The sequence below is a fragment of the Ovis aries genome, chromosome 4 (genome assembly GCF_016772045.2).
Source record: "Ovis aries strain OAR_USU_Benz2616 breed Rambouillet chromosome 4, ARS-UI_Ramb_v3.0, whole genome shotgun sequence".
Classification (NCBI taxonomy): domain Eukaryota; kingdom Metazoa; phylum Chordata; class Mammalia; order Artiodactyla; family Bovidae; genus Ovis; species Ovis aries.
Genome location: NC_056057.1, coordinates 118,455,845 through 118,476,418, shown reverse-complemented (window position 1 = coordinate 118,476,418; position 20,574 = coordinate 118,455,845). Strand labels below are relative to the sequence as shown.

The 20,574-nt window shown below is 55.7% G+C and overlaps 1 protein-coding gene across 3 annotated transcripts in view; it reads right to left on the bottom strand.

The window, feature by feature from the left end:
- Positions 1–20,574, bottom strand: part of DPP6 (dipeptidyl peptidase like 6) — a 980,810-nt gene that overhangs the window by 22,918 nt on the left and 937,318 nt on the right. For all 3 annotated transcript variants that reach the window (XM_027969056.3, XM_027969054.3, XM_027969055.2), the window contains exons 17-18: positions 10,447–10,494; positions 2,115–2,213 (exon numbers count right to left, since the gene is read on the bottom strand). In XM_027969056.3, coding sequence (XP_027824857.2) covers positions 2,115–2,213; positions 10,447–10,494 — 147 coding nt within the window. The remainder of the gene's footprint in view (positions 1–2,114; positions 2,214–10,446; positions 10,495–20,574) is intronic.

Sequence of the window (20,574 nt, the reverse complement as noted above, 5' to 3'; positions counted from 1 at the left end):
GAGCCGGGACTCCTGGGGTCTCAGGAGCCTCGTTTGCGGCCTGGACTCCCACCCTTCCTGCCGCTTGCTTTCTGTTCTGTGGTTCCCCGCATCCTGATGACGGCATCTGTGGGCCGCCCTGCTCCTCCATCCTCTTTCTGACTGATGCCCCTCTCCCGCTCGGGACTGGACGTGCCCCCTGGACATGCAAAGCTGCCCGCGCTTCCAGGTCTGAGCGCATCCTGCCGGGATCCATGAGTATTTCAGGGACATTGAGGGAAATCCAGACCTGGAGATACAGTGGGGTGGCCCTGGCCCAGTGGGCAGAGATGTCCCCGCCAGGCGTGACCACAGCCTCCACTCACACTCCTCCTGGGCTGGTTTCTTCTCTATCAGCCTCCGACGCACTGAGCATGCGCGGGGCCAGAGCAACCAGCTGTGCCCACAGGCCCGGGGAGGGGTCACTGCTGCAGCTCAGTCTCCCCCCGTTGCACCTCTCCCCCCGTATCTCCCCCTCCCTGCACGTCACCCCACCTGCACCTCTCCCCACCCCCCGCACCTCTCCCCCCAGCGCCTCTCCCCTCCTCACCTCTCCTTCCCGCACCTCCCCCGCCTCGTATCTCCCCCTCATATCCCCCCCTGCATCTCTCCCCCTCATATCCCCCCCGCGCCTCCCCCCTCGTATCCCCCCCATGCCTCTCCCCCTGTATCTCCCCCCGCACCTTCCCCCTGCACCTCCCTCCCCTGCACCTCCCTCCCCTGCACCTCCAGCAATGATTAGGAAGCTTCCAGTACCATATGACTCTGTGCGCCCAACAACAGGACGCAGGTGAAGGAGATGGGGGGGTGAGGGCCCCCATGTGGAATCACCCGTCAGCCTCCTCACTCCATCAAGAATCCTCCCTGGATGGATGCCTCCTTCTTCTCTGCCCACCGAAAGAGATTCCAGGAGCCCCTTCGGAGCCCGCTCTGCTGGGAAGCTCCACGGGACCCCAGTCCCCTTTCCTGCTCTCCCTGGAGGCCCTGGGCCCTGCCTTCCTGCCCTGAAGGACTTGGCTTCATGGGATGTGCAGTCTTGGGCGGGGAGGCCGTGGGGAGGGGAGCTGGATTGTGCTCTGTGGCAAAGCCTTGGATCCTGCCCTCAGGGGTTCACAGGCTGGCAGGCGGCCAGTTCCCATCTTACAGGGATGCTTAACGAGACTCTAGGGCTCACAGGCCCCAGTGACGAGCTGCTGCCCCACTGAAGGGAAAGGGCAGATGACGAGGAGCTCCCAGACGCCGTCTGGGGAGACAGACACAGGCTCTGGCCACCCTCCCTCCGTCACCCCAGGGCCTGCATTCAGGCATCACTCTTTCCCATCCATCCCTGGCGACCTTCCAAGTTAGCTCCCAAGACCTCAGAGATGATGGGCAGATGGTACCTGGATGGGTGACTCAAAAATGACTTCAAGGTTTGCGGCCTGAATGACCTGGAACCAGTCCGCACACTAAGGGTGTCATCGCCCACAGCAGGACAGCGCGGAGGGACACGGTGCTGCGGGGACTGGAGGGCGGACGCCCAGTGGGCGGTGGGGCCCTGGGCCAGGTGAGCGGGGCACCGTGTGCAGAGGTGACGAAGCTGCTGGGACCCCCTTCCCGCCTGGAGCTCGGGTCCCATCCAGCCGGGCCCCAGGGCTCTCAGGGGAGCCTGCCACAGAAGAAGCTCACGGAAGCTCACTGAAGGGCTAAACGGACAGCTCAGAGGGAGAAGGACACAGGCCAAGGAGGGGCGCTGATGGTCTCCAGCTGCGAGGACGCCCACCCCCTCCACAGCCCGTGAGCTACATGGAGAGGCGAGATGACAAGCAATAGGGCGTCAGTGGCACAGAAAGGGAATGGCCGGGGGGAGCCCCTGCCCTGGGTGGTGTCTAGGCCTGCTCCCTGCCAAGGAGAGAATTTTCATCTGGACCACGTCTAAACTGTCGGCCTCCGGGGGACAGAAATCACCGCTCCTGTTTATTTCTGTCTGGCACAGAGCGAGTGTCTTGCCTGTGAACACAGTAGGCTTCCCCTGGCCCCCCACGCTGGGGGCCCCTGCCCCGCCCCCAGCCCCCACCCGGAATAGCAATCGCGGCTGTTTCCCCCAAAGCACTCACTGTAGTCGTCAGTCTGGATTTTCCTGTATTCCACTGTCGGCATCTGCCGGTCGCTTACGGCTTTCTGTACGTGCTGGTTGGTCTCTAGATCAAACATCTCTGAAACAGACAGAACAATGATGTGTTCAGATCCCCGCTCATGGACGCCCTGGGGTTTCACGTGCCTCCTGACTCCTAGGTTGGAAGACAGGATCACACATCCATGGTAGGAGCCAAGAGCCGCAGACGTTAGATTCCAAGCCCGGGTCAGGACAGGGGCGAGTCCAGGTCAGCCCGGGTGCTCCGGGCGGGCGGCGGGTTCCTCCACGGTGCCACACTCCGGGCATTCCTCACACACAGGAATCATTCTGGGGGTGTGACTGGTCTCAGGACTGCTGTTTTTCTGGGGAACTGACATCATGTCTGTCAAGGCAAATGGTTTCCAAACGGAGTGGCCACAATAACACACTGAAGAGAGGACAGGAGCTGGGGTGACCTTTGTCACTTTGTCCAGGAAAGTGGACTTGGCTTTCTTGCCTTAGCCATAGGTGGCCTAGCCCTGGAGACCTTCATTTGAGGTGGCTGCACGGCCGTGTGAGTCCGGGTGCAGGGGGACTGGCCTGTCTCCCTCCAGGCCAGAGAGGTGGCTGCACCCTTCCCTGCACCTCAGGGGCTGCTCTGAGACCCTTACGTTGCACCAGCTCATGAAGGCCTTGGCAGGGACCCTGTCCCTGCAAAAGCCCCCTTCTTCCATCCCCTGCAGAATTGGCCCTTCCCCCGACTGCTCCATCTGACACATGACTTCTTTTCTCCTCTCTCCCCACAACCCTACCTGGGGACAACTCGTGGTTACATCGAAAGGAAGTTTTATCTCCAAGAAGCTTGACCTTTGGGTAGACAAGTCACTTGGAAATGGGTGTGAACCTTTTAGAAGAAGAACCTAGTCTCACAAGCATGCTGATAACTGCTTTTAAGAACAGGCCAGGCAGGTGAGCCAGCACTCAGGACCCCCAGCACTGAGTGTCCTTTCTGTGGGGCCATGGGGACCACCCTGAGCAGGACCCTCACACTTCCTCAGGGGCAGAGGCGACCAAAAGTTCCCAAGGTTGGTGACAAGCCAAGAAACAAGACAGAAGGCACGCCATGAGTTCGCCGAGCACGAGGACATTTAGCTTTGGTGACACGGTGAGAGGAGAAATGGTGAAACTACCTCTCAAATACATGGAGCTTTAAAAATGGTGAGGTTGGACCCCACCACCCGGCAGGCAAGAAGTCCAGTCCTTTGTGGAAAGTGGGAAAGGAAAGGCGTATCCACACGGGCTGTGTTGACACACGGAGGTCCAAACAGCGCGTGAGTGAATGCTTAGTCCCTCAGTCGTGTCTGACTATTGCAACTCCATGGGCTGGATAGCCCGCCAGGCTCCTCTGTCCATGGGATTCTCCAGGCAAGAATACTGGAGAGGGTTGCTATTTCCTCCTCCAGAGGATCTTCCCGACCCAGGGATCAAACCCACACCTCTAATGTCTCCTGCACTGGCAGGGGGGTTCTTTACCACTAGCAGTGCCTGTGAAGCCCGGAGGTCCTGGCAGACCTGACCTCAGCTCGGGGACCTGGAGACCCAGCCCGGAGGTGGCACCCTCTCAGTCTTGCAGTCTTACAGACACGTGAGGGAGGGGACCGCCAATCTCAGTGTGGCGAGAGCACCCCACGGTCCTAACAGAGCAGAGAGCAGCCATTTTCCCTGAGTCCGAACAGCCGAGGCCCTCTAACACAGCGTCCCAGGCACACAGAGGAGCCGGCTTACCAGGTGTCAAGCATTCCCTCCCCACGCTCTATCCACACTCTCAGGGCCGGACGACGGAAGTAAGGCATTTCCCACGCTCTCTGCTGCCTCCACGCCTTCGCACTTGCTGTTCTGTGTTCCCGGCTCCTCCCCTCCATCAGGTCAAAGGTCACCTACTCTGAGAGAAGCCCCCACCATTGATCTCGGGTCCCCCTCCAGGTCCACGCTACACCAGCTCTCAGAGACTCGGTCACCGGCCTGGCTGCCCCCTCCCACGCCGGGCATCGGGCTCAGTCCCATCCCAGGGACCAAACATACCAGTTTCCAGCAGCAGGAGTCGACCTGTCTGTGGAAATCTGACTCACGCCCGGGACACGATGCATCTGCACAGCAGCCGAGCCTGGGTTTTGGCCCGAGGCTTTCTTTCTTTTCCCACATGGGAAGGACTGAATGGTCCCTCTGGGGGTTTCCGAAACCCCATGGGGCTCTGAGGGTCCTGGCGGTCAGACCTCTTGGTGGTAGGAGCCAAAGCAACCGAGGCCTATTAACCCCAGCTTCCCACACCAAGCAAAACACAACAAAAGCACATTTCAATCCAACTGATTTGAAAGTTGACAGTGTTTGAACACCCAGGTCACTATTTAATTTTGGGAACTGAGGAAATTCACTGTCGCTGTTCGGTCGCACGGTTGTGTCTCACTCTTTGCAACCCCGTGGATTACAGTACGTCAGGCTTCTCTATCCTTCACTATCTCCCAGAGTTGCTCAAACTCAGGTCCATTGAGTCGGTGATGCCATCCAACCATCTCATCCTCTGTCGTCCCCTTCTCCTCCTGCCTCCAACCTTTCCCAGCGTCACGGTCTTTTCCAATGGGTCAGCTCTTCACATCAGGTGGTCAAAGTATTGGCGCTTCAGCATCAGTCCTTCCAGTGAATATTCAGGGTTGATTTCCTTTAAAATTGACTGGTTTGATCTCCTTGCTGTCCAAGGAGCTCCAAGAGTCTTCTCCAGCACCACAGTTTGAAAGCATCAGTTCTTTGGCACTCAGCCTTCTTTGTGTTCCCAATCTCCCATCCATACGTGACTAGTGGGAAAACCATAGCTTTGACTATACGGATCTTTGTGGGCAAAGTGATGTCTCTGCTCTTTAATACGCTGTCTAGGTTTGTTACAGCTCTTCTTCCAAGGAACAAGCGTCTTCTAATTTCACTGATGCTACCCAAACCCAAGCTTATGGTAGGAGCCAGAGCACGGACCTCACAGGGTCTTCTAGAAGCCTCAGCCCTCCAGCCCGTGATCTGGACCTCTGTGTCTGCTTAAGAGAAGCCCGGGGGTAGGGAGCTAAGGGGCTCAGGGGCACGGGTGGGGCTGTGGGTCAGACCAGAGGGATGGAGACGCACGAAGACAGGGGATCAGCGGGAACACAGAAGGAGCATCCTTGGGGACAAGAGCAGGGCCCGGTCCTTTGCTGTCAGAGAAGCAGCTCCAAGCTCCCACTTCTTGGGGCTGGACAGAGCTCCGAGAGAGTGGGGGTGGGGCGACCTGGATGGGCAGACATCACCAGGCAAGAGGCCTGGAGCAGCCACTCAAGGCTGGTTGTCACCTCTCTCCACACATCTGCATGGGGATTTGACACGGCTGACGCCAGCTAAGCTTGAAGGAGCTTTGTGCTCAGGCTGATGCGCAGCCTATGAGCGAGGCTCGCGTGGAGCTAAGGAGAACACAGACTTGCCACCGGAACGTGGAGCTTCTGGTTGACTCCTGGGCATGGGAGCCGTGGCTTCGCCAGGGAGCCCCGGGTGTTCTAACTGTACATGGCGTTCTGACGGCACACGGCCTTGGCAGACAGCGTGTGAATAGCTAGTCCCTCTGTATTAAAATCCCACCCTTCACAGAAAGGCACCACGGCAGCAGACTATTAAATTTAGTTAAATATTAGATTTCTCATTTAATGATTGCCCACACAACCGGTTTTATCAGCAGAGAGCTGGCTGTCCCACTGGGGAGTAGAGTTAAGCCATTTTATTTGTTCCCATAATTGCATTCAAAGAGGGCAGGGGCCCGGCGGAGGAAATAAGAAAAGATGGGCTTGTTCCCCGAGGAGTCTCTTTCGACGTGGGGGCCGTGGGGACCTGCCGTCAGGAGCAGACAAATGGCCGCTCCTTAATTAAATGTGAGCCCCTCTAATATTTGACGGAATTAGCTATTATCAGATCTGGACATAGTGAGCCTGCAGGAAGCTGGGTGGCTCACGAGGGCTGCCTTCCAGCTGGGCCCCCGTGTGCAGGCGCTGTGTGGCCGTGGCTGTTCGGGACCCAGTTGGCTCAGGTCTTTGGTGGAATAGCCACTTGGCTGCATTTGGGGGCCTGAGTGACCAGTGTTGAATGGGAGCCAGCGAGCCACTGGGCTGGAGGAGAGAAGAACTGCCCTCCCTGTCTCGGGTTGCTGCCGGCAGCAGAAGGGCAGGGCCGGCACGGAGGGCGCTCCGTCTGGGCAGCGCTGCCCCGTTGCCGGGGTCTGGCCACCCGCCTGGATTTCCAGGCCTCCTGTAGTCCGGGCCTTTCCTGGCGTGTTTCAGGCAGCTGTCTCCGTAGCGTCAGTGACCGCGGCATCCCAGAGGCGGCCCGCCCGCCCGGGGCTGCGCAGCTCAAGCCCAGTGTGGCTCGGATGCAGTTCTAAAGGCGGCCACACGGTCTGGGGGCCATTGTTCTGTTTGCCGTGCCTGTTTCTCTCCAGGAGGATTATAAGCAACTTGGAGGCAGAGTGATGGAGTGTGGTTATAGTGCCGGCACCGAGGAGGGGCCACGCGTGGCCCCCACCCAGTCAGCTCCATTCTCACTCAGGAAGCAGTAGCGGTGGGCATGGCGCCTCCAACCCACCGCCCTCCAGAGTCCTGGAGACAGCTCTGGGCTTGCTGACCCCGTGCTGACCCCGCCTGACATCTCCCCATCGGCTGTCCCAGCTCCTGACGGGCCTGATGGTACAGCTGAGGTCCCCGTGTGGTCACCTGGAAGAAGATGGGGAGGGCAGGGTGGCCACCAGGCAGAGGACCGAGAGAGCAGGTGGACTGGACCAGACAGCCGCCGGCGGGACGGCCTCAAACAAGAGCTGCACGCAAGGTGGTTTTGCTTCTTTGTAAAAAGCCGACTGAGGGAGCAGGAGGGAGAGACGCTGGCCAGGAGTTCTGGGGGAGGAGCCGCGCCGGGAAGCCCAGGAACTTGGGTCCGGGGGCAGTGGTCACGACGCTGTGGGCGCTGTCGGGGGCAGACCACACTGTACCCGCCTGCAGGCGCTCTGGACCGGGGCTGGGCTGTGTTGGGGAGACAGGGGAGCTGACAGTCCTCTGCACCTGGATCACACCCTCTCCCCGAGCTCACGCCCCTCACGCTCACCTCAAAGCATCTATTTACACGGCTGTCGGCTCTGCCACCCCAGGGCCCGAGCAGCCTGAACACCCAGCACCTAATGCGTGCGCTCCGGCCCTGACCACAATTACGCTCTTCAGGAAACAGCTTCTAAATAATTCAGAGTCACATCTGTGACACCGCAGGCTCTGTTTATAAAGAAGATTTTCTAAAGGGAAAGAAATCAGATAGTCCCAGGGTGGCTCTGGGGTCAAGGGGCAGAGGAGGGGAAGGCAAAGAATTCTGAAACAGTAATGTCAAGCTCCAGAGTGGGGCAGGAAGCCGGGCAACGGCTGCTGCCTTCAGAGGCGGACGGGGCCTTCTGGGGCCCTGCCTGCCACGGCCTGTCTGCCTGGGGCTGTCGCACAACGCAGGCCACAGGCTGGTTGTCCAGGCTCCCCAAGCGTCTCTAAAGGCCATCCCCCAGGGCCCGCTCGCCCTCGGGCTGCTGGGCTGTGGGCGTGTGGCCCCTACACCCGTCTCCCCACCTGCACACCAGTTGGAACCGCCTTCCAGACGAGTCGGGTGGCCCTGGGCTCTGCTTGGGGCTCAAAGACCAGCAGGGACTCAGTGCTGCGTCAGGTTAGCCGGGGCGGCTTTTGGAGGGACCGTCAGGGAGGCTGTGGCTGTAAGCAGGTCACTCAGGTGGCAGCAGAATAAAGGCCTCCGCCCCGGTGACCGGAGCGGGCCCCAAGGTCACGACCTCGTGCTTGGGCTCGCGTGAATAAGGTCTGGCCTGGCCTGGCCGTGTGAGCTCGGGTGAGCTGCTGCGAGATGGGAGCCCAGGAGTGTCCAGGAAGCCGCAGGAGGCCAGCCCTTGATATTAGGTGGTCACTCGATCATGTAAAAAGTGGTGAGCGTGGTCCCAATGGGGATTAAGCATTCAGGGTGCAGTTTAAGGGTTCAGTCCTGCTGACTGCAGAGCCCTCCCCCAGAATCTGCCCCCTGCCCAAAGCTCTCCCTGCCCCGCCAACTGCACACCGAGGCTAAGCGGGGTTCACTGCAGGGCAAGGGTCTCTGGAGCAGGAGAGGATGAGGCTGTGGTCGCCCAGCCGGCTAGGAGGCAGGGGTGTGTGGCGGGAGTGGGGGGCGGCCTGCCCACCCTGGCCTGTCTCGGGGCGGTTGCAGGACAGAGCCGCTGGGCCTGAGCAGCCCCCTGGCCACACTGGTCGCAAGGCTGCTGGTCAGTGCTGTGCTCCGAGGTGGGGGTGGGCTGAGTCCCCGCTGCCGGCTCGAGGCGGGACCAGCACTCTCCGGCTGGGCGCATGCCAGGTGTGCCCCTCTGCCTCAGGTCTCCTGATCAGTTCTGGGGTGATGGGAGCGCCTGCCCCCCCAGGTGGCGGGGGGAGAAGACGGGTTAGAACACGCAGAGAATCTGCAGCAGTGGCTCCGGCTCGTGGCCGGCTCTGTGATGCTGGCCCAGGTCACTGTCTCCATCACCTCAACTCCTAAGGTCTCCAGGCCCCAGACCTGCCCTGGTCTGGAAGATGGTCATGGTGCAGCCTTGGCGGGGCAGGCATATTGTGTGGACTCCGGCAGAGGCGCCAGAAGGCTTTGATGGGCCTCCCAAGCACCTCCTCTGCGTCTCGGGCAGGGAGAGGCTCGGGAACCAGGGCATCAGTTCCACTCCCGCCTGGGGGCAGCACACCCAGTTCAGCAGACAGACCCAAACCCGGGGGCACTGTGTTCTGTGCTGACGCAGTGAGGGACAAGACGGGACGGGAGGCTCCGGAGCCGACCTGAGACCCGTCAGGAGTTAGTTCAGTTCAATTCAGATGCTCAGTCATGTCTGACTCTTTGTGACCCCATGGACTGCAGCATGCCAGGCCTCCCTGTCCATCACCAACTCCCGGAGTTCATTCAAACTCATGTCCCTCGAGTGGGTGATGCCATCCAGCCATCTCATCCTCTGTCGTCCCCTTCTCCTCCTGCCCTCAATCCCTCCCAGCATCAGGGTCTTTTCAAATGAGTCAGGAGTTAAACACCCAGGAAAGCCCCCCTGCAGACTCCCCACCGCAGCGCCTGGAGGCTGAACTCCACGCTGCGGCTCTGATGCACCATTGGGAACTGCGACCTCCGGGTCTTATCTTCCAGGCGGCACCCTCAGGTATTCCTGTGGTGTCAGCGTCTGGCGCGGAGCACACTAATGAATATATATAAGGAATGGACTCTGTATCCATCCACTCTCACATCCATTTTCTGGCTTTTTTTTCTTTTGCATTTAAATGATTTAATTATTTACTTTTGATTTCACTGTTATTGATCTTTAATTTTGGATTTCTGTCTAAATGTGAGGCTGGCCACCTCCTTTTCGAAACTTTCCCCCTAAGCAACTCTCCCTGGTGCCTGAAACCCTGCCATCGAGACAGCAGCAGTCCCTTGCCGGGAGAATTAAAGGAACTGTGTGAGTTGGGGCTGTATGAGGGGGGGTGCTGAGCAGGGTCCTGCCAGGGCTGGCGCAACGGGGGTGCTGGTGCCCAGGAAGGGGGGCAGGTCGGGGGGAATGGAGGCTCAGACTCCTGGGGGATTAGGGCAGAGGAGGGCCGAGGCAGGGAGCGACCAAGGCCGAGGGCTCCTGACTTTCGAGCTCTCCCGCCGGTCCGCCTGCTCCCACAGTTTCCACCTTTTTGTGTGAACACACATGTGCGCAGCTTGTCACCCCAGGTGTGTGGGTCCTTGAGAGTCTCTGGGAGGCTCCACCGCTGCAGCGGCCTAGGGGTGAAAGCCCCTGTGCCAGGCAGGTGCCCCCAGACCACAGAGGCAGATGGGCTGGAGGCGTCCACGGAGCCTCAGCCCGCGGTGGGGGGCTCCCAGAGCTGGGAGGGTGCGGCAGGCCCGGCTGAAGAGCCCAGCACTGGCTGTGCACGTCTGTGTGGCTCAGGTTCCGCCTTGGGCGGAGCTCTGCCTAGGGGGTCGCAGACAAGGCCGGCTCACCCCAGGCGGCCTCTGGGCCTCGGCACCTGTGGCCTGCGCGCCCTCACTGGCTGGGAGATCTTCACGTCCATCACACCTAACAGTACTGGGGATGCAGGTTCATCTGGAGCTGCTAGGACACAACCATCGTGGCCTCCAAACAGAAACCGCGCCTGGGTCATGTCTTAAAGTCTTTCCGCTTCCCTCCCCACGTCGCAGGGAGATTTAAGACAAGACCAAGGGGTACTTACTTTTCTTATCCGTCGTGTTGTACACGGTCACCGTGGGGACCCCAGGACCTGCAGAGGGTGGAGAGACAAGGAGGCCATGAGTTTCACTGAGAACGAAAGAGAAATGAGCCTTGGTCGCCACGTGCTCCGTGGCCCCACGGAGGGCTGGAAGCGTGGACGGCAGAGGCCAGGTCCCTGGGGGTTAAGGGCACGTCCTCCTAAGTTTGCGTCTGTGTCAGTTACAAGGAACCCAAGTAGAAGCGCACGATTTTAGAGGGTTGTGATGGCAGAAAACATCAATGCCCTTACACCTTCCCTGTGACCCTCCAGGCAGTCCTTCAGGGTTTTCACTGAGTTCTGGTCAATCTACGGCCTCTGTCCTGAGTCACCCTTCGAGGCCGCCTTGCTGGCTCCTCCCGGGGGAAGCCCTCCCCTCCTGTCTCCCGGAATGCCTGGTTAACACTTCTAGGGTAACATGATCACTGTGCAAGTGTTCAGCCGTTTCCCTGCTCCCTGATGCAGCTTTCAGCTCTTAGGTTGTCCCGAAGCTGCAGGCCTGGAGTGAGAAGGGGGCCTGGCCAGCTGTGGGTTGAGTCTGTAGGCCAACTTTGTTACCCTTTTTAGCAAAAGGAGAGTCCCGCAAGAGAAAAGGGCTCCCAGACTCACTTTTCAGATATTCTGAAGGCATACTGAGAGGCAGGCGTGGATTTTCCAGCCCCATCTCTGCGCCTTCTCTGCACTGCTGTTCCACCTGGCAGTGTGGTGGGGGGCCTTCCCGCGGGACGTGAAGGACGCCAGGCTTGTCCCCACCCTGCCCCAGCCTATGTCCTCTCTGCCTGAAGTCTCTGCTCCCAGACACGGGCTTTGTCTTCACTGAGTCTCTGCCCACACACCTCCTCCACGCCCCCAACTCCCGACGCAGGAGAAGCTCCCACCCCTTCTGCCCAGCCCCCTCCCCCTCTTCTTTACAGAGTGCTGCCTCTTGCCATGACATCGGACCCCAGAGTATGGATTTTCAGCATATGTGTTCACTGTTCACTTCAACTGCACCAGAACAGAAGCCCTAGAATTTATATGAACAAATTCTGAACCTTGGTCTTATTTATTGCCTGTATCTAGAGTGGTATTTGGAACACAGTTGGGGCTTGATCACATATCTGTGGACTGAGCACTGAGTGAAGGACCCCAGACCACAGAGGAAGGAGCTGGGGAAGCTGCCCCTTGACCCTGGTGGTCTGGGGAGACGGCAGGGAGAGAGGGAGCGAAGGCGGGTGGGCGGCAGTGGGCAGAGGGGGATGGATGTGTCCTGGGGGCTGGCGAGGGGGGGTGCTGCTGTTCCTCTGCCTCAGGCAGGAGACTCGGGGGTGCTCTGAGCTCATGGGGTGGCTGCATCTAAGCTGGGGGTTCAGACTATTTGGGCAGCTTCCCCAGGATCACCATCAGAACCCCCTGCCCACTTCCAAGGGGCCTAGTGACAAGGGGCTGAGATGAGAGCAGGGGGTCTGTGTGGGTCCCACCACCGCAAAGCTCAGAGCCCCAGCCATGCTCAAAGGCTGCAGAGTGGAATCCTAGTCCAGGGCCCGGAGAGGATGTGGCACAGAAGCTGTGGGGTCCGAGGTGCCGTGAGAGGCATGAGGGGCTGGTCCAGCCGGCGGGGGGGCACCCCCAGACCAGCAGGGCTGAGAGACAGCAGCCACGGCAGCCGTGGACTGCCTGTCCCCTCCCCGGGACTGGGCCCAGACACAAAGCCCAGGAGGTCTGGGGCTTCGTCTGGCCCACCTGGTGCCCCTCCTCCATTTCCCCATAGGGAAGCCTGCCCAGATCAAATGCAGGTTATCCAGTTATATTTGAATTCCAGATAAACAATACGTATTTTCAGTATAAATATGTCCCAGGCGGTACTGGGATTTACAACTAAAAATTCATTTGTTGTTTACCTGAAATCAAGTGGTACCGGGTGTCCTGCCTTTTTATTTGCGGAACCAGGCGCCTTTGACCTGCGGTGGGGAGGGAGCAGCAGGGTTGGGAGACTCTGTGCATTTAGCCTGAAGGGACGGCTGAAGGGGGCTAAGCGCCGGCAGGCGGTGGGTTTCAATTATTGGGTCAAAAGAAGTTTTCGGGCTGGAAGATCTGTTTCCCCATGGGGCATGTGTGTGGGAGAACAGAGCAGGTACTGAGAGACAGTCTGCGTGTCCTTCCTCCGCACATTTCGGGGAGGGTACGTTTGCAAACAGAGCACATCCTCCATTCTTATTAATAATGTAAACAGTGATTATTTATTTAGTGCCTACTATGTCAAAGGCACTCTGCTAGGTGTTTATATGAATAATTCCTAGTCCTCCCAGCGGCTCTACAAAGCAGGCGCTTCCAACCGTATTTTGCAGATGAGAAAACACAGGCTTTGAGAGCTTTAAGTCTTCTGTCCCAGCAGTGCAGCAGGGAAGTTGCTGAGCCTGGATGGGGCCCTTCTTATTTTCAAATGCATGAGCTCGATACGTGTGTGTATGCTAAGTTCCCTCAGGCGTGTCCGACTCTTTGTGACCCCATGGACTGCAGCCCGCCAGGCTCCTCTGTCCATGGGATTCTCCAGGCAAGAATCCTGCAGTGGGTTGCCATGCGCTCCTCCAGGGAATCTTCCTAACCCAGGGATGGAACCTGGGTCTCTTATGTCTCCTGCGCTGGCAGATGGTTTCTTTACCACTGAGCCCCCTGGGAAGCCCAGTAAACTTGGTACATGTTTCTAAAAAAATTCAAACACCACAGAAAGGGATAAAGTGACAGGTAAAGTCCTTCTCACCCCACTTCCAGAAGTAACCTAAATGATTCTAATATGTCCTAAAGTGTTTCCTGCATGTTGGGCTTCCCTAGTGGCTCAGCTGGTGGAGAATCCGCCTGCAATGTGGGAGACCTGGGTTTGATCCCTGGGTTGGGAAGATCCCCAGAGAAGGGAATGGCCACCCACTCTAGTATTCTCTGCGTGTAGGTGGTCAAATTTGCAAATAATCAATTATTTCAAACATAAAAAAAACCCTTTCATGTAAATATGCAGCTTTATCAAAACTTTAAGTTATAGCACATTGCCTCACTTTTTAAAGATAAAACTTAACACACAGATTTGAGGTCACGTGTGTCTCCTAATCTCAGTCTGCTCCCTTCCCAGAGCTCGACTTACCTTGGAGTTAGTATTTATCATTTCCATTTGTATTTAAAAGACTAGTAAAGTAATGGTCAATATTCTCCAAGCCAGGCTTCAGCAATACATGAACCGTGAACTTCCTGATGTTCAAGCTGGTTTTAGAAAAGGCAGAGGAACCAGAGATCAAATTGCCAACATCCGCTGGATCATGGAAAAGCAAGAGAGTTCCAGAAAAACATCTAATTCTGCTTTATTGACTATGCCAAAGCCTCTGACTATGTGGATCACAATAAACCGTGGAAAATTCTGAAAGAGATGGGAATACCAGACCACCTGACCTGCCTCTTGAGAAATCTGTATGTAGGTCAGGAAGCAACAGTTATAACTGGATGTGGAACAACAGACTGGTTCCAAATAGGAAAAGGAGTACGTCAAGGCTGTACATTGCCACCCTGCTTATTTAATTTCTATGCAGAGTACATCATGAGAAATGCTGGGCTGGAAGAAGCACAAGCTGGAGTCAAGATTGCTGGGAGAAATATCAATAACCTCAGATATGCAGATGACACCACCCTTATGGCAGAAAGTGAAGAGGAACTAAAAAGCCTCTTGATGAAAGTGAAGAGGAGAGTGAAAAAGCTGGCTTAAAGCTACACATTCAGAAAACGAAGATCATGGCATCTGGTCCCATCACTTCATGGCAAATAGATGGGGAGACAGTGGAAACAGTGTCAGACTTTATTTTGAGGGGCTCCAAAATCACTGTTGATAGTGACTGCAGTCATGAAATTAAAAGATGCTTACTCCTTGGAAGGAAAGTTATGACCAACCTAGATAGCATATTCTGGAGAAGGCAATGGTACCCGACTCCAGCACTCTTGCCTGGAAAATGCCATGGACGGAGGAGCCTGGAAGGCTGCAGTCCAAGCGATTGCTGAGGGTCGGGCACGACTGAGTGACTTCACTTTCGCTTTTCACTTTCCTGCATTGGAGAAGGAAATAGCAACCCACTCCAGTGTTCTTGCCTGGAGAATCCCAGGGACGGGGAAGCCTGGTGGGCTGCCGTCTATCGGGTTGCACAGAGTCGGACACGACTGAAGTGACTTAGCAGCAGCAGCAGATAGCATATTCAAAAGCAGAGACGTTACTTTGCCAACAAAGGTCGGTCTAGTCAAGGCTATGGTTTTTCCAGTGGTCATGTATGGATATGAGAATTGGACTGTTAAGAAAGCTGAGTGCCAAAGAATTGATGCTTTTGAACTGTGATGTTGGAGAAGACTCTTGAGAGTCCCATGGACTGCAAGGAGATCCAGCCAGTCCATTCTAAAGGAGATCAGTCTTGGGTGTTCTTTGGAAGGACTGATGCTAAAGCTGAAACTCCAAGACTTTGGCCACCTCAAGCGAAGAGTTGACTCATTGGAAAAGGCTCTGATGCTGGGAGGGATTGGGGGCAGGAGGAGAAGGGGATGACAGAGGATGAGATGGCTGGATGGCATCACCGACTCTATGGCCGTGAGTTTGAGTGAACTCTGGGAGTTGGTGATGGACAGGGAGGCCTGGCATGCTGCAATTCGTGGGGTCACAAAGAGTTGGACATGACTGAGGGCCTGAACTGAACGGAACTGATTGTTACGTGATAGGTGGTAACCAGACAATATCATGTGGCAAAAATGCGTTTTTCCACTAGTCATGTACGGATGTGAGAGCTGGACCATAAGGAAAGCTGAGCACCGAAGAACTGATGCTTTTGAACTGTGGTGTTGGAGAAGACTCTTGAGAGTCAATTGGACTGCAGGGAGATCAAGCCAGTCCATCCTAAAGAAAATCACTCCTGAATACTCACTGGAGGGACTGATGCTCAAGCTGAAGCTCCAATACTTTGGCCACAAGATGTGAAAAACTGACTCACTGAAAAAGACCCTGATGCTGGGAAAGATTGAAGGTGGGAGGAGAAAGGGATGGCAGAGGACGACATGGTTGGATGGCATCACGGACTCGACGGACATGAGTTTGAGTAGGCTCTGGGAGTTGGTGATGGACAGGGAGGCCTGCTGTGCTGCAGTCCATGGGGTCATAAAGAGTCAGACACGACTGAGCGACTGAACAACAACAAAAATGTGTTATTAATAATACATATGCCACATACGGAATAACACAGCACACCTCAGTGGTTTGAACTGCCTTGATATCTAGTCTGACAACAGCAGGACGACGAGGCCAAATGCCCAGCAGGTGAGTGGGCATAGCCACCTGGGGGGAAGACTCAGCCACAGCTGTGAAACCTGACGATCCCTGACCCACGACCAGAGGGTTCCACCACCGGGCCTCGTCTCAGAGCGGGCCCTGTGCACAGACACACGGAGGCATGGAGACGGCTCTTCACCGCCACTGCAGCTGAGTAAGAGCTGCCCGGCTAGCCGTGGGCAGGGGAGGGACCCCATGAACGCAGTCTGTCCACCGAGGGGAAGACCGCAGAGTGCAGGAGACGAGTAGGGGACACCTGTGCACACGGGCAAATGTGGGAAATGCTTCCCATACATATGATCGAGCTACAGTCAGAGAGCACATTCCTAAGTCCAACAAAGTTAGCCAAGGCACCTGACACAGTGGGGCTACATAACACCATGCTGTAGTAGGTTTATAATTCTTTTCACACAAATAATACATTAAAAACACAGAAAAATAAACAAAGTATGTTTAACCTCACAGGACAGTGCCTGGAAAAGCACAGCGATCCAGCACAACAGCTGGCACGCAGGGGCTGGCATCCGTGAACAGGCGAGACTGACTGGAGGAGGGAGGGGCGGCGGGAGCGGGGAGCCAAAGGATGGTCAGCGATGGGAGGCGGAGGGCGAGCTGCGGGCCACCCACGCCTGACGCTGACGGGACGCACGTGTGCATCTTTGAAAACCTGCAACTTGCAAGTTGCTATGTAGGGGACTTACTGTACCATGTTGCATGGAAACATCGGGCTGCAGAATGCTAGAGGCCGCAACACCACGATGGTGGGCGTGGCGTCCACAAGTGGCACCTTCATTCCAAACAGACGCACGGTGCTCTGCTCTGTGGACACGTCACGCGTCTTTGGTCCACCCCCTGCTCGTGGGTGTTCACACTGTGTCCTTCGGGTTTGTTGTGGTTGTGGTTGTTGCTAAGAACGCTGTCACAGAAATCCTCTAACACGTGTCTTCACACACAGGTAAGACTGTGCTGGTTAAGCTCACTAATGGCATTGCAATTGATGTGTTAAAAAGGCCGTACAGGCAGTTTTCACTAAATAGGCTCGTGGTTTCAAATACAAACCCCCAAATCTCGGTGCTTTAATACAACAGGAGTTCAACCCTTGTGGCTGTTATACCCAGGGGAACTGGTCAGCTGTGGCCGTGCTGGTCCTCCCCCGGGATCCAGGCTGAGAGGGCAGCCTTCATCTGGAAGCTATGCACCCATGGCCGCAGGAAACCAGAGGGAGCTGCAGAAAATGCCTGGGGCCGTAGTTCACGCGCACTCCGGTGCCCTCAATGGTGGAGCTGGAAAACCTCTCCAGAGGAGGGGCCGTGAACCACGTGTGATGGGAGGGTGGTCTGGTAACAGCAGAGCACATGGTCTCATCAGCCTACGGCTAACAGTGGATGGAGGTCTATGCTATAACTTAAAAGAGGTGTGTGTGGGGTTTTTGTTTGCTTTTTTCTTTTGTTTGCCTTTACCATCCTTACAGGCACGTGTTTATCTTGGTGTTGCTCTGGTCTGCCTTTTCCAAATCTTGAGTGGGTTGACGCTGGGCAATTGCCTGTGCAATTCATGTGTGACGTGTGTGGACTGCAAACCGCCTGTCTCATCCGTGGTCCCTTCAGTCACGTTGCTGCTTGCGATCGTTATTTAGTAATTAGTTCTATCATATACGCATATTCTCAGCAGCCTCACTTGTTACAGATGGACACTCTAAGCAACACAGACATCTACCAGCAAGGGGAAGGGAACTGCTGCGCTGCTGCGGCGTCACAGAGCAGTAACACACAGAGGCAGGCAGAGGAGCTGCTCTCCACCGAGCGGCTGCAGACCCTCCCCCTGCGCCCGTCCTGGCGTGTGCCTCACAAGGTGCCCTCGGCCCCAGCAGCGGCAACTGTCACCACGAAAGCCACTCTCAAAAGACATAACTGCTCCTTCCAAGTTCCCACTACTCCTCAGACACACACACACACAGACTCACACACACACACACACGCGAATCTTCAGGCTGGGGATCTGAGTCATCCCAGCACCTGTTCTGAATCTGGGGGTCAATGTCCTGAACAAAACGTTTGCTCAGTGGATTAGCAGCTCGTGTAGGACGGCTTCCTAAGTGTATACTTGGCCGTCATGTATCAAGGCAGCAAGTGTAGACTCAGCTAAAGAAGGGCCCCCTAAGACCACACTCTGGGTCCTGTGCTTCATTCAGGTCGTGGTTTCCTTGCTGATACTCAGCAACCCCGCCACCCCCAACCCTTTTCTCGAAGCAGCGAGGGCAGCTATCTTTACTTACAGGATGTGAATTGTATTCTCTTGTTTTCTGAGAGCCTCATCACAACCAAGTCATCTTTCCAGTTATTTTAATATAGAATATTTTTTTTAGAATGGGCTTCCCAGGTAGCGAAGTAGTAAAGAACCTGCCTGCCAACGCAGGAGATGCAAGAGACCCGGGTTTGATCCCTGGATTGGAAGAGCCACTGGGGTAGGAAATGGCAACCCACTCCAGTATCCCTGCCTGGAGAATCCCACGGATAGGGGAGCCTGCTACAGCCCGTGGCATCACAGAGTTGGGCAAGACCAAGCACACACGTCGGGTCACATTCTTTAGAACAGCTGAACAGAAACAATACAAGTAAAAACTACATCTAAAGTGAAAGTCGCTCAGCCACATCCAACTCTTTCTGACCCCATGGACTATAAAATCCATGGAAATCTCCAGGCCAGAATACTGGAGTGGGTAGCCTTTCACTTCTCCAGGGCATCTTCCCAACACAGGGATTGAACCAAGGTCTTCTGCATTGTAGGTGGACACTGAAGTTAAAAAGCGGCCTGTATGTATAATTTAAACGTACTAATTATAACCTAATCCTATCCAACTACTCACACCTCCTCTGTGAGGCCCCACCCCCAGGTCCATGGGCGTTGTGGTCGAGGCGCTGGGTCCTCCTCTCAAGCCATCACGCACACTCCTCTGGACCAGGTAGCCTCAACCCACGGCTCTGTGTGAATTTTAAGATCACCGATCATTTTGAGATTTCTATGATGCTTCGGCTCCTGAAAATGTGGCAGGTAATTTAGGAAAATACCTAACTCAAACTCACAAGAAACGGGGGAAAAGCAGGAGATTCCCAATTCGGAGTAAGATATTTGGGCTTTGTGATTCTTTGACCAGACCTGGGTTAGTGTTGCTGAGGATTTCTGTAAGAGGAGAAGCAACATGCTAAACACAGGAGGCCCACACACATGACCCCAGGGAGCATGCAATGCTTAAAGGGAAGCCTGCTATGCTCATTTTAAACAATTAAGGACACCTTTACTGAACAGCCTTTGGAGGGGCTTCACCAATGAAGTTTAAGTTGGCTTTCCTTACTTTCCTTCCTCTTCCAAATGATCTCACTTGCCTCCAGCCAACAGCCACCTGACCAAATGCGCTGTTTGAACAGCAGCAGCTTTCACTGCTGCCTGCAGTCCCGCCCTTCCGCCTGTCCCTGCACAGACTACTGTGGCCCCGATCTCTCTAGACAGTCAGAGTCCGACAGCTCTGTTTACCTGCTGTCCTTCCAACAGCTCCTGTTTGCAGTTCCGTCTTACTTTGCATGTGACTCAACCCGACAAACATATATGGAGACCCCACCACGTTCAGGGAGCAGGGCCAGGTCCCGGGGGGAGAGGCAGAAGAAGACAGAGGACTCGCCACCAGGGAGCGCAGAGGCCAGCAGAGGAAGACAGCCAGGCACAGAAACAGTCCCCGGAAGAAGGTGCGCCGTTCCCAGGTCCGCACACGGACCCAGGAGTCAGGACGTGGTCCCCAGTTCCGTCTGGGTCAGCTCGGCCACCAGCTACTTGTGGTTCCAGCCAAGAGGTGTTTCTCACCTGGGTCCCAGCTGTGGAATACAGGGTGGCTAAGGTCTATTCTTAGTAAGAGGAACAGCAAAAATGATGACACCACCACTCTGGGTGCCCGTCAGGTGCAGGGCTGGGTGCTGCCTCACCGCACTGGCTCCAGGAGGCCGAGGCAGCCTGGCTGCACAGGCGTTAAGATGCTGTGATGGACTGCAGCTTCCCTATAACATGCAAACGCGGACCCTGGGGAGGGGAGACGCTCCACACATGCGCCCAGAAAGAGGCGATGCTCTCAGCCTGACGCGGAAGGTGGGGAGGGGCAGGAAGGGGACGATGGAGAAGCAGGACCACCTGTCTGTTCCCTCTTAGCATCCCTTCCCTGTCATGCCCTTTTGGCTCATCCTAGGACATAGGACATGTTCCACTGTAAATGCCTCTGTCAATCAGGTCATTCATGAAACACTCGATTCTCCACGTGTTCACCTATGGACACACTCATGCACACACGCCTAGACTCATGTGAGCAGCCACCTGTGAACACACATGTGCAGTCACAAAAATATCTATTAATACTAGGAGTCTCCTTGCCCCTTCCGGAGATTTCTTGCGTCCTTGGTAGGTTAAGTGTGTCTCAGCGGCTGTCCCTTTGCTCAAACTGAAATTGCGCAAAGACAGTTCTGTTTGCTCAGCCTTTGCTTACAAAGACACGATTGCCATAAAAACAACATTTGGTCTTTTAAAAACTCCGGGTAGTGACAGAGACTATTTTGGCTCAAGTTAAAAAAAAAAAAAATCTGAGTTCCAAGTTTATATTGTTTCCAAGCAGGAAAATATCCACACTGAAGCAAGCAAATTCAGAACCAACCCATAAGGTAGTTCTGGTCAATAAAGATCCCGCTGCCAGATGGGGAGAAATTCAAATTATAAATGGAAAACCTTTGAAG